Genomic DNA, 14,091 nt, shown 5'->3' on the forward strand with positions numbered 1-14,091 from the left:
GAGAGGCGCACTGACCATCAACCACTAAACGTTATCGACCAATCTGCGAATAACCTCAACCGACGATTCTTCGTTTTGAATATGTGCCATCATTGGAATGTATTAAATACACCACCACCCCCCCATCGTTTGTCTCTATTTGTGACGAATATGTGAGAATGCGTTTTTCTCGCTCACTACTCCCCTGGCTGCATTCTACGACCTCCAACCAGTTCAGCAGAAAATGGGCACCGGCAATTTCTCACAGGTTCACTGCTGGTCGTGTCTTTGGAAAAAATGCCGACCCGCCAGAGGAACTTCTGTATCCGCAGCCGTCCACAACGCGCCATTCTGACCTCAAGTCATTTTTGGCCCATGCGGACCGCACAGGGCTCGACCCAATGTCGACCGTCTACGTTGGCACCCACTACGAGTACACCGTGGCCTCGACGCTGTCGAGATACGGCATAGACGCCAAACGATGCGGCGGTGCTTCCGACCTCGGCGTCGACCTCCTCGGAACCTGGAAAATCCCCGTACAGGCGGAAATTCAACCCCCACCGCTCCGCGTTATCCTGCAGTGCAAGGCTTTCTCTCGCAGGATCGGCCCCTCGCTTATCCGCGAGCTGGAGGGCTCCTTCGTCGGAGCGCCCGTCGGTTGGCGGGGTGCCGGAGTTCTGGCCCTCCTTGTCACGGAAGGAACAGCTACAAAAGGCGTCCGGGATTCACTGGGCCGGAGCAACTGGCCCATGGGCTTCATCTCGTGCTCAAGAGACGGCGTGGTCCGACAGATGCTCTGGAATAGGAGAGCGGAGGAAGAGGGTCTGGAGGGTCTGGGTGTCGGACTGCGTTATACCGGAGCTGTCGATAGCGAGCCTGAGATTATTTTGACATACAAGGACATGAACGTGCCGCTGCTAGATTCCCCGACGTAAAACCCCAGGTTTGTCTCGACATGGCATATGAGCTATCTAAGGTGCCGGATATTAGGCGTCGACTACCATCAACCCGGTTAATTTTCTTCTCTTTTCGCTGGTCGCCATACTCTCCTTGTCTTGGCAATGTCTTCTTCGACTGTTCTGTCGACCTTGCGACCTACATACCCAGACCAACCTTCGGGCCCGAGCCACACCACATCCCTGCTCACAGAAACAACTATGCGGCCGGTATCGCCTTTCAAACTGCACTGGCAAGTTTGAATTTCCGAAAGGCAGCTCAACGGGCAAGGCATGGAAGTAATGACTGGCGGATGCTCGCTAGCAGCATGCAGCTGTGGCAACTAAAAGCTGTTCGGCTCATGGCCCATTGGCCCAGGACGACGACATACGGTATAAGTCTCGGTTACTGAACTGGAGGCTCCATGCCGATGCTCGATATTCTTCGCGCATCTTTTGCTGCTCCTTCAATATCTCAGTCCCGCCCATGGACAAGCTCATCACTGCCAAAGTCAGGCGAGGCATAGGATTAAGACGTAGCGGAATCCGGATGAACGAATAAAAGAAGAATAGCGATCTCACGAGACCACAGGCCCAACTGAAACCCGTTCACGCTGCCTCAGGGCGTCCCGTTGCTCTAGCCGAAGGGCCCGCCGTTGCATCCGTCGTTTCCGAGCTTCGAGATCGGCAAACCTGCCTTTAGCACCATGTTTAATCTTAGTAATCATATCTGCGGCCCGGCCCTTAGTGATCTCGGCCGCAACAAGGGGCTGCTCTTTCGGCCGCAGCTTGTTGAGGAACTCGAGCTGGCCAGGTGTCGGCGGTTCCTTACGCCACCTCTGGTACCGGTGGATGAAGACATGCGGGAACACCTCGGAGGCATACTTGTCGCTACCGTGGACGGCGTCTGCGAAAGTGAGAGCTTTCAGGATCTCGCGCGGAGCTGCAAAGGGCGACTTGGCCACGCCTGGTGGAAGTGCTCGGACTTCGACGGCCCGGTACTGGGCTTGGTGATCCAGCTGGGTCTTCTCGTCGGCGGCGGCAATCTTCTCGAGGCGGATGTAGGAACCGCTCGGGGCTGCCAGTACATAGCGGTCGCGGCCAACTTGAACCCAGGCGTACTGGCTTATGGCTCGTATGTGTTTCTCGCCTGATGTATCCTCGATGAGATCGAAGACGGAGGAGTAATCGGTGAAGGAAACAGAACCAGACGTTTCAGAGGTGTTGTCGGTTTGGGGAGGACTGTAAGCCTGCTGCCGTCGGAGTGACTCCTCGTCTCTTCGCTCTTTCCACGATTTCATGTCATCGACTGAGGACTTGTCGAGAAGATCTCCCGGGTCGAGACCAAACAGGGTCGGGGTGGTGACAATGCCAGTTTCCAGACTCGAGACCATGTCGACGATGTGGCAGTTAGACTTCTCTTTGTGCAGTCTCATGCCCCGGCCAATCATCTGGACTAGCAGGTTCCGTGACCGGGTAGGACGGGCGAGAATGATGCAGTCGATGTTGGGTATGTCGGTCCCCTCGATGAAGACGCCACAGTTGACTAGGACGGGGAATTCGCCCCGACGAAACGCCTCAAGCGTGGCGGCCCGCTCAACCTTGCTGGTGTCGCCGGTGACGAAGCGGGCATCGACTCCGTAGCGGCGGAAGGCGTTGGTCAGGCCGGCGACATGGGCAAGGTCGACACAGAATACGAGAGTAGACTTGCGATCGGGAGCTTTGGCGAACCAGCTACGAACAGTGATGTCATTAACGCGGTCCGTATTCACGGCCCGAGACAAGTCTCCCGTCTGAAAGTCCCCGGTGGGTCCACTGCGAACGCAAGATATGTCGGCTGTGGATGTGACGGTGGTGAAAATGACATCGGACAACCACTTTGCCTCGATCATGTCGACGTAGTCACGGTGGTACACAATGCGGTCGATGGCGGCGCCCAGACGGAGACCGTCAAACCGGGAGAAGGTAGCGGAGACACCAACGAGGGCTGGACAGGAGGACTCGCCATTCTCGGGGCTTGTGGCTGATTCGGCGGGGGTGTCAAGACCGAAGTGCTTCAGGACACGCATGTAACCGGGGGCCACAATGTGATGCGCCTCATCAACGAGGACAAGCTTGAAGCGGGCTGAATCAAACTTGGTCAAGCGATCCTTGGAGATGATGCTCTGCAGACTGGCAATCGTAATGTCGGCATGTCCCGAGGCATGTAGAGCCCCCATCTCAATGTCGACCGACGCATTAGGGTACGTGTTCGTGCAGTGCCTGGCGGCCTGCTCAACGAGCTCCCGGCGATGGGCGAGAATAAGGGTCTGCGTTGCTGATTCGGACCTAGCCTTGACCCTCTCAATAAGCTGTGTAAAGATGACCTGAAGGCAAATTCGTGAGCGGTTGATCCCCGGTTTTACAGTATCAACCCGAAGAGGACAAGTGAGGGCTCACGGTTTTCCCACTTCCAGTAGCGAGAGACACGCCAAGTCTCCGGTGACCATCTTGAAGGGAACGAAGAACAGACTGAATGCACTCTTCTTGGTAGTCACGGAGCTGAATTTTGGAGCTGAACAGTCGTCGGATGAAGCCAGGCATAGGAGTCTGGGGACATGGTTTGCTGGCTGTGGGAATTGTCCTGGTTTCCCAAGTCTTGACATGTGGTGTGATTGTGGTATGTGTAAGCACAGTTGAAGGCCTTGAAAGCCTTCGTATGAATGGCCGTATCATTGTGCATTGTTTCTAGTAGTCACAGTGGTGTTGCTTCAAACGGTCGTGACGTGAGCTGGAGTGGTTCCTGAGAGAGAGAGAGCTGTTGCGATAGAGGTGCGTATAGTGGGCCCTCAAAGGTTTAGAGGCCTCGAAAACGCGGTCCGGAATGCTTGATGAGGTCAGCTACCTACTTTAGGTACCCCAGAGCTAAGGGTCCAATGTACAGTACGTACAGGTACGCAGGTTGAACACCAGTGACATTTCCCCTGCCTAGGTACCTAGGTAAGGTACCACCTGGTCCTGCTTGCTCCGTATACCTAGCTGCCTAAGGTGCCTACCTTAGGTACCTTAAGGTAAGGTACAATACGTAGCACACCTTTACCGTGCTACAGGGACCTCCGCCCTCGTTTAACTCGTACTGGCAGGCGGTAATAATACCTTACCTATAGCAGCCAACAACCCGGAACTAACCTTACCAACACTCATCATCTTCACCGACGAGTTCTGTCATGTTAGCTCAAGCTAACCTTCAATTCGTCCCATTCTAGTCTGCGCCCAGTCCCAACCTTAGAAGCTTCCATACGCAGCGGACGTCTACCCTGATTCATGTCCGAGTAAAGGACATTGCAGCTATCCACGCGCTGAGGTTTAGCTAAAAGACCATGAACCACAATGGGCGACGGCACATCACCATCACCCAGTTCATCAGAAGACCATGTTGAACTGACCAGCGACAGTGGGACGGGATCTGCTTACCATACAGTCGATGAGCTGAAACCCTTATCCTCAAAGGCTCCATCTCCATGTCCTTCTGAAGCTGGCCCTGTATCGGCTTCTACAGCCTTACCTCTAGGTGGCTCGGCCTCCCAACAACATAGGATGTCTCCCCTTAAACGCACAGCTTCTGAGCTCAATGAAAAAGAGCCCAGCCTACCCTCAAAACGCCGTAAGGGCGCCTTCAACAGCGCGTACATGGATCTGTTGAACAGAGACATTGAGGACGCTGCAAATCGTCTCGTACTTGAAAAGAAGCAACCGTACGAGCAACGATTCAGGCAATCCCAGGTCGGACTTGCCATCTGGACACCCCTGGAGAAAGAGCTTCTCTTCGAAGCTGTCTCCCGGCTGGGGCGAGACGACTTACCTGGCATCGCCTCGAGGATTCGAACCAAGAATCAGATGGAGGTTCACCAGTACATCAAGCTCCTCGACGGCACCCTTCACGATATGCGAGACAACTCTGGCCATCATAGACGGGACGACATACCAGACATGGCCGACTACCCAGCTGCGAAGGAGTTGAGCCATGAATGCTGCCTAGCCCTCGAAGAGGCCGCCGCCGACTTGTCTCTGCGTATCGAACGCCACGAAAAGAGAACCGAAGAGAAGAAATGGGGGGAGCACTGGCTGATTGATGCCGACCTTGCTCGGCGCCTCGGTGGAAATCGAGGCCATGACGCCGAAGACCGCCTCGAGTTCGCCCGGCTGTTCAGGTGCCCGGTTTGGTTGGAACTTGCCGAGGACGTCTTTATGAATTCCGCCGACCCTGAGAACAACTGGCGCTCAATCCAGGACGGACAGGGCCCCAGCATCCGCGCCACGGCTTTCGAAGATTTCCACTCCCTGGCCATCTCTCTCACCCGCAAGCTTGTCATCTCGACCTTGTACATCGCCCAGTCGAGGATCAAGGCGAAGCAGACTATCCATCCTAACACTCGAAACGTGGTCAAGTCCAGCGATGTCGAAGCAGCCGTTGCATCTCTTAGGTTGAAGCCGAACACACGGCGTTTTTGGACGACTTGCGCCAGACGTCTTCAGCTCAAGGTACACGACGTCGATACTGCTTCCGAGGAACCGGACGACGGTGAGATACGAGGTCCGTCCTTATCATACGATGAAGTCGAGGAACGTCTCGGAGCGGAACTGGCAGCTTCGAAACAGCAAGAGTCACCACAGTTAGACGACAGATCCGCGACACCATCGAGGACACTGCGACTCATTGACTTTGATCTTTTCGATCACTCATCTACCTACGAACCTGAATCAGATGATTCCGCCACGGACGATCTCGAAGCAGGCAGGTCTTCCTCCCCCGACGATGGGAGTCAAAGGCAAGAGGGAAGTGGAGATGAGGAAGCAAGCGGAGAGGATGAAGGAACCGAAAAAGAAGAAGATGATGAAGATCTCCAGGTTCACGAAGAAGCCAAGGAGCTCCTCGTCTATTCAACTCACGCGGTGCCCCAAGTCAAGCGCTCCTGGGAAGCCGTTGAATTGCGCATCAAAACGGAGCGCCACCACGAGGCGTACGCTGAAGCCGTCGACGCTGCTGCGAGCTTCGACGAGGAAACAGAGATGTGGAGGGTGTTGAAGCGCCCAGCACCCAACCCTGCGACGAGACCGGCTATTCCGAAGCGTCCGCCCAAGGCGACTACAGGACTGAGGGACATCCTTGACTACGGGGATCGCTGGAGGGATAAGTTGGCCTACGCAAGTGAGTGGGAGACCCTTGGGCAACCTAGGCTCCCAAGTACGGAGACATGACGTGACCATGACATGGCCTAGTTTGGGTATTGGACGGCAGGGGGGCGTTGTCTTTAACCACGTTGGTGTCACATGCATAAAAGATTCAAACTGAGAGCAGGAAGCCGGAGGCGGAATGTCTTCGGTCGTGACATGGTTATCTTCCTCGCAAAACAATGGGTATCATTCCGGCTTATCCATGGTGTCTATCTACGTTTTTAATGATGTTAATGATGTTCACTTCGCCATTCGTCCGGCTCGGGAGCCACCGGAGCCACCAGAGCCATCGCGACTACCCCGACCACCGCCACGGCCCTACCCGCGACCACGTCCGCGACCCCGGCCTCTACCGCCCCGACCCCGACCCCTACCCCGACCGCCTCCCCTGGTCGGTTTGGACGGCGCCACGCTCTCTTCCGAGCTCGACTCCTCCTCATCCTCATTGCCACTACCTGTACGCGCATCCTCATCGTCGCTCTCCTCCTCCTCGTCCACCTCGTTTTCTTCCGGCTCTGTCGACTCGACCTTCCGCTGCGCCCTCGGCCTGCCGACCGCCCCCCTTCTCTGGCCCCGTCCCCGCGTCGCAGGCTTGGGCGGCGGCGACAGGGACTCAGATGCATCATCCGTGTCCTCGACGGTACTAGCTCGAGCCTTGAACGCTGCAGTGGAAGTACGCTTTTTCCTCTTGGTGCCTCCTCCCGCGGCGGCCGGGGATGGCCGCGCGGACCCCCCTGGGCGCGCAGTCTCGCCTGCCGTAGGGTCGTCGGGGTCGAGCTGGGGCGGGGACGTCGGTGCTTCGCTGGGGTCGGCGCGGACGCGTTCCATCATGAGGTCCTCGAATTCGGCCGGGGGGAGGGTAAACTCGCGAAAGCGCTCTTCGTAGTTCTCGTCCTCCTGAGCGTCGAAAAAGTCTTCCCGCACATCAATGGCGTCCAGGTTATAAAATGTGCGAAGCTTGGTCCAAATGTGGGGGATGCGAGTGTGAGGATGGACGGCTGGGTCGATGGCGTGGTGGCGAAGGTGCTCGCTGATAGCAATCATCCGGAAGTGCTTGTGCATGCCTGCGAAAGAGAGTGATCGATCGGTTAGAAATGATTCGAGACAGTGATAATGGCCCCGGGGGGGGAGAATAACTCACCTGCTGGTTTCCACCGCACGACGCCCTTGAAGAGGGAGCATACTTGGTCGTCTGTCCATGCGTCGTTTGGCCACTCTCTCGCTGGCGCTGGTGGCGGGGCAGGCCCAATTACGGCTGATGTATTAGGCGTTTCTGAAGTCGCAGGTGTGTCAATGTCCATAGCATCCTCATCCCGAGCCTGTGTCGGCGTTGCAGCGGCCGCGTTTCCGCCCCCTCTTGCCCTTTTTCTGGGAGGCATAGCCAAAGGACCGGAAAGACGGGCGCTTTAAGAAGATTTCTAGTTTTCGGAACAGAAAGAAGAAATTCTCATAGTATTAGTACCGTTGGTATATTCTGAATAAGATCGGTTGCTAGTATATCTTTGGAGAGAGAAATGCGAGATATGAAGGGTGACGGTTGAAGCTGCGAGAGCTTCCCGGCCGCCCTTCAACCTGCTGCCCTCATACGTACTTTCGTACCTCCCCGCTGCAGGTACCGGTAAGTTTGGCGAGCACTGGCAGGGACACTCTAGCCAATGAGAAGCTGACAATTCCCGACCCAGACCTTCCTCTGGGTGCATCCACGTAACTCGATACCTCGTGGGTACCGCGACATTTGTATATATACTTCGCGGTACAGTTACGTACCTCCCTTTCATCGCGGTCGCGGGGCATCATTGACAGCGGCCTGTTGCTCTTCGGCTCCTTGGGACAAACGTCTCTGAGAACAACAGCCGCGACACATAAAAGCGATCGCAATGAACCGCCTCTGCCAAATGTCATTCGAACATGTCCGACGAACATGACCGCGACGGAAACGTATTTTTCGCAGTGCCGGATTTCTGGAAATCGTCCAAATGGTTGCATCAAGACGAAGACTCCCAGCTGGCGGAGCCTACCAAGTCCTCCACTTCCTTCTTTACTCTGGACTTAAATGGTGCGTTTTTGAAGATCAACCTTTGCATAGTGCATTTCTAGATATGCTCAGTGTGCCAACGTCTTACTGTTTGCCTGTAGATCGCGAAAGACCTTCTATTTTCCACGTACCGCCCATTGAGTGCAACAACTTCTTCGTTCTCCCCGACACCGGTCATGCCGATAACGACGACGACACCCCGCTTCCAACCGCCTCCCTTGAATGCGACGACAAACCGCACCTCGAAGGACAAGACGAGGTTGATCGGACTGATATTGATGGTGACTTCTGGCTGTACCCAGGGAAGCCTGCTCCTTCAGCACCAGAATATAGAACCTGGGAGGCCTTCACTGGCTCCGCGGCGGAGCAAGACAAGCCCGTTTTCGTTACCGAAGCTGGACCCGGTGCCTTCGACGCTCTGATCAGTCTGCATGGTGATCCCCTGCGTCTCGGGAGTGCCGATTACACGCCAGTAGACCCAGGCCCATATCTTGACGCCTTGCTCTTTCTGGCCCTCGGCAGGGAGTCTGTCTTCTTCTCCTGGCACGGACACTCCAGGTCATTCGAACCAACCTTACCGAAAGCGAGGTTACCAGGCTATTCAGGACGAGTTCTACAAGGTGTCCAAGACCGATGTCTGCGTTGCGGAAACGCAATCCGGAACCTCAAAACGTTCGCCGATCATGCTTACTCGACGGATCCCACCCCCTGCCGTGTCGCCCTTGCCAGTGCGCTGGATAAGGCGCTCTTAGTCGTGCAGAGCCATGTTGCCCACTTGGATCAGAACCCACGGTCGATTATACAGCTCGAGTCGGTAATATATCGCGTCTCCGAGCTTGCCGTCTACTTGGAAACCTTGATCACCAAGATACGGCGAGAGCACCTCGATGAAGACGTCCTCTCCTTGATTTTTGAGCAAGCGCAATCAGCGGAATACGGGCATGACTATATTAGACATACGATGCGAGAGCTTTTGCAACGGGTAACACGGCCATGGCTTGACTTCCTGGAAGAGTGGATCGGGACCCAGCTGGAACTCGGTATACCCCTGAGCAAGCATCATGTCGGGAAACGCAAAGGCTTCATCAAGGTAGAATCAGAGGTCTACGTGGACGACCTTGGCCTTGAAGTGGAGAATCTGGATTTTCACTTGGACACGAGCAGGATGCCACCATTCATGCCAGATGATGTCGTGCAGGCGATCTTCGAGACAGGCCGGAACTTGCGCTTCATCAGGTCAAGCCACCCTGAGCATTTTCTGGCCCACCCTTACTCAGAAACCATCAAAACGCCGACCGTGCGTTGGCAATTTGATTGGGACTCGATCTACCAGTTTGAGCGGGATGTCCGGTCTTACGAGCAGACTTTGCTGGATGCCATCCAAGCCCACGGCGTGGGAGGATCGTCTCATAATGAAGCATCAATGCAAGCACAAGAGACCAGTAGATACGAACTCTGCCTCTTCGGCCGCGACGAGGAAGAGTTGGAGCGTCGACTCTTGCAGTCCATGGCCACACTTTCTCAACCCAACCACGCCGTTCCCTCGGACGACGACCTTGTGCAGGCCGTCAGGCGCTGCCTGTCGGCCGATGAGCCCCACGAAATCAATATCCGCAGCGATTTTAGCAGCCCCCACTGGTCGTTGCTCCCGGTATTGTCTCTCGGGCCCATCGTCTTCACCCAGACTCGGATTATCGGCCGCGAGAGTCTGAAGTTGTTATTCAATGCGCATGATCTCCGAGGCCACTTGAGGTTGCAGCGAGATTATTTTCTTTGCCGAAATGGCATGTTTTGCAGCCGTCTGTCCCACGCGCTCTTCGACCCCGACTTGGAGACGGCGGAGAGGACAGCGGGAGTAGCGCGGCAGGGAGGCGTCATGGGACTGCGTCTGAGCGGCAGAGACACCTGGCCTCCCGCAAGCTCCGAGCTTCGGCTTGCTCTCATGGGTGTGCTCACGGAGACGTATGAGGACCCAGCCAAACAGAGACAGACTGGTGAGCACGGAAGAAAGCCGGGAGACACCAAAGAGGTACCCAGCGACTTGAGCTTCACCGTTCGCGACCTCTCGAGCGAGGAGATCGACAAATGCATCGACCCCGACGGCCTGGAAGCCCTCGACTTTCTTCGTCTCGCCTACAAGCCACCGTCGGCTCTTGCGTCTATCATTACGCCCATGGTATTGGCGCAATACGACCGCGTTTTCTGGTTGCTTCTCCGCGTCCTCCGTATGCTGTATACGGTCAACCAGCTCTTCCGCGACGTAACAGCCAGGGAGTCCAGGTGGCGGGATCCAGACAACGCCTCAGTTCGGTTCTGCTTGGAAGCCCGACACTTTGTGTCTAGCCTGAGCAGCTACTTCCTCGATGTGGGGATCGAGATGCCGTGGCGGGATTTCGAGCGCAAGCTGGATACAGTGGAAGGCGAGTTACTGGACTGCAGGGAAGGAGCTGTCCCGAACTCGGACCTGAGTCCGGATAGGCTCCGGGAGCTGCACGTGTCTGTTCTGGAGAGGATCATGTCGGCCCTGATCCTGCGGAAACGACACCAGCCGGTGCTGAAACTTCTCGACGACATATTCCGTGTGATTTTGTGCTTTGCGAAGCTGTCGAGACTCCATGCAGAGGGCCTGAATGTGGGGAGAGATCAGGAGAAACCGGCTGAGCTGTATAAAGTATTCAGGAGAAACGTTGAGGTATTCCTGACGGTGTGCCGCGGTATGGCTGAGAAAACGAGCAATAGGGGCCACCGTAGCGAGGGGAGCAAGACGAAAGCATGGGATGAAAGGGGGCTTGGTGTTCAGGAGGATAGCCCTATTGCGCAGCTCCTGGTGAAGCTGGACATGCTCGACTATTACTCGAGTAAATAGATGGATAAAGTGAGATAGATACCCGAGAACAATGCAACATTGGCATCATATCGTTGAAGATTTACTGTCTATCTTAGTGGCAGATGACAGCAGGATACCATACCTTGAGAATGGCGGAGTGTTGCCAAAGGTACGGTACCTACCTGAGGTAAGGTCAGAGCTCACGAAGCTTACCCTTTGATGTTGGAGCTCCGATTCGCCGTCACACTGTACTTTACGGTGCACTTCCGTAACGCTTGTACGGTACCTTGAGCTTTATACATACTGTATGCCCCGCTCCCCAAAGCTGGGGTCCTCAGGGAAGGCAAGACGGTGGAACTAAACGAATGCCCCGCATCGCGTCCATACCATAACAGAACTCGCATCAGGTACGGAGTTTTCATTTGTTACTTCGTACCTTACTTCTGCAACTTGTTCCTTGCCCTTGTATCTTGCCAATACTCTGCAGCTTGTAGGCGACATCAAGCCCGGACAAAATATCCTCACTGCAAAGATGTCCCGAGTCGTGCGACCTGCAAGAAATCTTACCCTTACGGAGGAGTTGGAGAAGCTTGAACAGTCCATCACATTGACACTGCAAGGTACGTTGTGATGATCACTAGGTATCGATCTTATCCTTTGATTCCTCTCGCTGACAGAACCGTCTCGGTAGAAATCGACCACAACTTCAGCAAGGCCCATCGCATCGTGACCACGAGTATTCTTCCCGTAGTCGAGCAGTACGGCGAACATTCCAAGAACGTATGGGAAGCCTCCAAGTTTTGGAAACAATTCTTCGAGGCTTCTGCCAATGTCTCGCTCTCGGGCTACGAGGAGCTGGCGAATGACGAAGAAGACGAAAGCACGGGAGCCGAGGACACGACAGTACACGACGACTCGATTGACGGCAGATACACGCCTCGAGCTGGGGGTGGCAGTGACGATGAGACAGCAGGCAGCGCGGCAGATGAGACGGCATACCGTGGAGACGACTCCCTTTTGGACGAGGACGACCTAACGGGTAGCACCCCGCGGGTTCCCGCAACCAAGACGATCAAGGCCAACTTTGCGAATCTCGAATCGCCCTACGAGGCCCTGAGGCGCGAGATGAAAGGCGAAGCTGCAGCGCCCGATGATGCCGTGGACGAACTAGACGGGGAGGAAGACTCGACCGTAATCTTCGCCCAGCACACCGCCCGTTTGCCCGACATGTCCATGACGCCCCGATCATCCCTCCCACCAGAAGACCAGTCCACCCATCGCGCCAACAAAGATCCTCTGCTCCACCGCATGCTGGACAAGAACTACAGGTTACAGGCCACACCTCACAAAGGCCCCATGCTTCGCATCTCCCCGCTCAAAAGGGAGACGGGGCCAGAGAACGACAGGACGAAGGGTAAAGAAAAGGATACCGTCCCCGCCTGGCAAGACTCGCCGATGTCTTCGCCGATCATGGAGGCGCCCAAGCTGCGGAGCGAGGCTTTCATGTCGCCCGTCAAGGCGATGGCGCGCCAGCGTTTGGCAGCCGCGACAACGGGGCCGAGGACGCCGGGCGTCAGCGTCCAGACCCCGGCTACCGGGAAAAAGACGAGGGACTTCTTCGCCCAGGACTCGGCGGCCGAAGCACCGACGACGGCGAGACGAAAGTACGAGATTGACTGGGACAGCGACAGCGACGATGGTGGATTGGGCGGCATGAGTCCGCCTAAGACGATCCAGTTTGCATTGCCGCCTTCGAAGCTCATGCAGACGCCTGGTATGTTGATAATCCTGAAGAAAAGAGAAAAAAGAGAAGAAAAGAAAAACCCTCGCGATCATGTTGCGCATCACTAACGGTTGGGGCGTCTTGTATAGCGCGCGAGGCGAGCAAACGCATCGTGGACGATATTCTCCTCACGGCTGGTGCTGACCCTGAGGGCTCGGAATATAGTCCAACTATGGTCAAGATGAATCAAGACATCCTCGATGACAGTTTCTGAGGACAAGAAGGGGAAGGGTCCCCTTGATGCGAAGTTGGGGTTTCCTAAACCTCGTCAGACGAGTTCTGTCGGTTGGCCTCTATATTGGGCCATCAATGGACGAAGGTGTTGAATATAATACTCTCGAGCCATGGTGGTCATTCGGGAGCCAGTTCGTCCCTCCAAACCAGCCATGTGAGTATTCGTACTTCCAACGTATGTCCACAGTCCATGCGACTACTCTGTGCTTATCATGAATATTTCGCAGGTTGATACAATCACCAATGCGACTTCAGGAAGAGTCGGCGTTGGTTCTTCGAGTCAAACAAATGAAGGCGACATACACATGACCATCACGACCATGGCACCGCACCACCACCATGCTCGCTGCTCGGGGTGTTGTCGTGTGATGCACGGACCGACTATGTGGTTCCATTTTTCGTATTCGTATCCCGACAGGTTGGTCAGGGGATTCATCTCACGTGTAATGTAGCCTTTGTTAGCGATTTCGGTGTTGGGACGATGGTTGTACTTGTACATATGTATGCATGGGCGGGTCATCGCTCGAGAATTGACCAGTCAAGGAGCTCCTGGCCCCAGCCGTGATGCCAAGTGCGCCTCATTTTCGAATGTGCCAGCTCGTTCTCATCTAGTCTCTTTGTGTACTTCCATACGTACCGGTACAATGCCCCCGGCGAAATTGTGCGAACGGGGTCAATAAGGCACCTAGGTAATATTCCGTGTCCGTAGACCTCGTCGAGTTTCGTTTCTCAAAGTAGCTAGCTAGACTTGCAGAGTTTAAATGGCAACCATGAAATGCTGTGGATAATGTCAAATCGGTATATTTTGGCTGAATTTTCATTACGGACACCGATCGATGTTTCGTAAATACGAAGTACTTACAGGGTGTCTGTTCTTTCAAGGTCAGAGGTACGCGGATGCACGAAACTGGTAATCTACGAAGTCACGTCCCATGCATGGGTTTCTCTCCGCTTCTTGTACGTACGAAGAAGGCCACTATATGATACTCGGGAATATAGGGTTCAGCAGTTGATACTGTTTATCGCTGTATGAAGTACTTTACTGTTATCTACACGTAGGTACCTTACGAAGTGGTACTTCAGG

General features: G+C 55.0%; 6 protein-coding genes across 6 annotated transcripts; 4 read left to right on the forward strand and 2 right to left on the reverse strand.

The window, feature by feature from the left end:
- Positions 1 to 86: 86 nt before the first annotated feature.
- Positions 87 to 1,367, forward strand: SODALDRAFT_333298 (hypothetical protein). Its single transcript, XM_028611930.1, has one exon. It carries the CDS (start codon positions 159 to 161, stop codon positions 912 to 914), a length of 756 nt encoding a protein of 251 aa, XP_028466487.1. The 5' UTR covers positions 87 to 158; the 3' UTR covers positions 915 to 1,367.
- A 125-nt stretch (positions 1,368 to 1,492) lies between these two features.
- SODALDRAFT_277923 (P-loop containing nucleoside triphosphate hydrolase protein) lies at positions 1,493 to 3,497 on the reverse strand (the record flags this gene model as incomplete). The annotated part of the gene is made up of 2 exons (XM_028608088.1): positions 1,493 to 3,280; positions 3,354 to 3,497. The coding sequence occupies 2 exons, from the start codon at positions 3,495 to 3,497 to the stop codon at positions 1,493 to 1,495; spliced, it is 1,932 nt and encodes a 643-aa protein (XP_028466488.1).
- Positions 3,498 to 4,283: 786 nt separating this feature from the next.
- SODALDRAFT_324114 (hypothetical protein) lies at positions 4,284 to 6,152 on the forward strand (the record flags this gene model as incomplete). The annotated part of the gene is made up of 2 exons (XM_028609857.1): positions 4,284 to 5,487; positions 5,659 to 6,152. 2 exons carry the CDS (start codon positions 4,284 to 4,286, stop codon positions 6,150 to 6,152), a joined length of 1,698 nt encoding a protein of 565 aa, XP_028466489.1.
- Positions 6,153 to 6,292: 140 nt separating this feature from the next.
- Positions 6,293 to 7,649, reverse strand: SODALDRAFT_333301 (CT20-domain-containing protein). The gene is made up of 2 exons (XM_028611931.1): positions 7,270 to 7,649; positions 6,293 to 7,192 (listed from the first exon to the last, which is right to left on the reverse strand). Exons 1-2 carry the CDS (start codon positions 7,427 to 7,429, stop codon positions 6,447 to 6,449), a joined length of 906 nt encoding a protein of 301 aa, XP_028466490.1. The 5' UTR covers positions 7,430 to 7,649; the 3' UTR covers positions 6,293 to 6,446.
- Positions 7,650 to 7,952: 303 nt separating this feature from the next.
- Positions 7,953 to 11,076, forward strand: SODALDRAFT_311589 (Spc97/Spc98 family protein). The gene is made up of 2 exons (XM_028609175.1): positions 7,953 to 8,184; positions 8,265 to 11,076. The coding sequence occupies exons 1-2, from the start codon at positions 8,037 to 8,039 to the stop codon at positions 11,027 to 11,029; spliced, it is 2,913 nt and encodes a 970-aa protein (XP_028466491.1). The 5' UTR covers positions 7,953 to 8,036; the 3' UTR covers positions 11,030 to 11,076.
- A 446-nt stretch (positions 11,077 to 11,522) lies between these two features.
- SODALDRAFT_277598 (hypothetical protein) lies at positions 11,523 to 12,987 on the forward strand (the record flags this gene model as incomplete). Its single annotated transcript, XM_028608078.1, has 3 exons — positions 11,523 to 11,610; positions 11,682 to 12,764; positions 12,863 to 12,987. The coding sequence occupies 3 exons, from the start codon at positions 11,523 to 11,525 to the stop codon at positions 12,985 to 12,987; spliced, it is 1,296 nt and encodes a 431-aa protein (XP_028466492.1).
- Positions 12,988 to 14,091: the final 1,104 nt, after the last annotated feature.

The sequence above is a fragment of the Sodiomyces alkalinus genome (assembly GCF_003711515.1).
Source record: "Sodiomyces alkalinus F11 unplaced genomic scaffold SODALscaffold_5, whole genome shotgun sequence".
Lineage (NCBI taxonomy): Eukaryota > Fungi > Ascomycota > Sordariomycetes > Glomerellales > Plectosphaerellaceae > Sodiomyces > Sodiomyces alkalinus.

Bases quoted from the DNA above. Each gene is read 5' to 3' on its own strand.
- SODALDRAFT_333298 (XM_028611930.1), top strand. From the start codon at position 159: ATGCGTTTTTCTCGCTCACTACTCCCCTGGCTGCATTCTACGACCTCC.
- SODALDRAFT_333301 (XM_028611931.1), bottom strand. From the start codon at position 7,429: ATGGACATTGACACACCTGCGACTTCAGAAACGCCTAATACATCAGCC. The intron at 7,193-7,269 runs GTGAGTTATTCT...TCTCTTTCGCAG, and splicing joins CGTGCGGTGGAAACCAGCAG to GCATGCACAAGCACTTCCGG.
- SODALDRAFT_311589 (XM_028609175.1), top strand. From the start codon at position 8,037: ATGTCCGACGAACATGACCGCGACGGAAACGTATTTTTCGCAGTGCCG. The intron at 8,185-8,264 runs GTGCGTTTTTGA...GTTTGCCTGTAG, and splicing joins CTTTACTCTGGACTTAAATG to ATCGCGAAAGACCTTCTATT.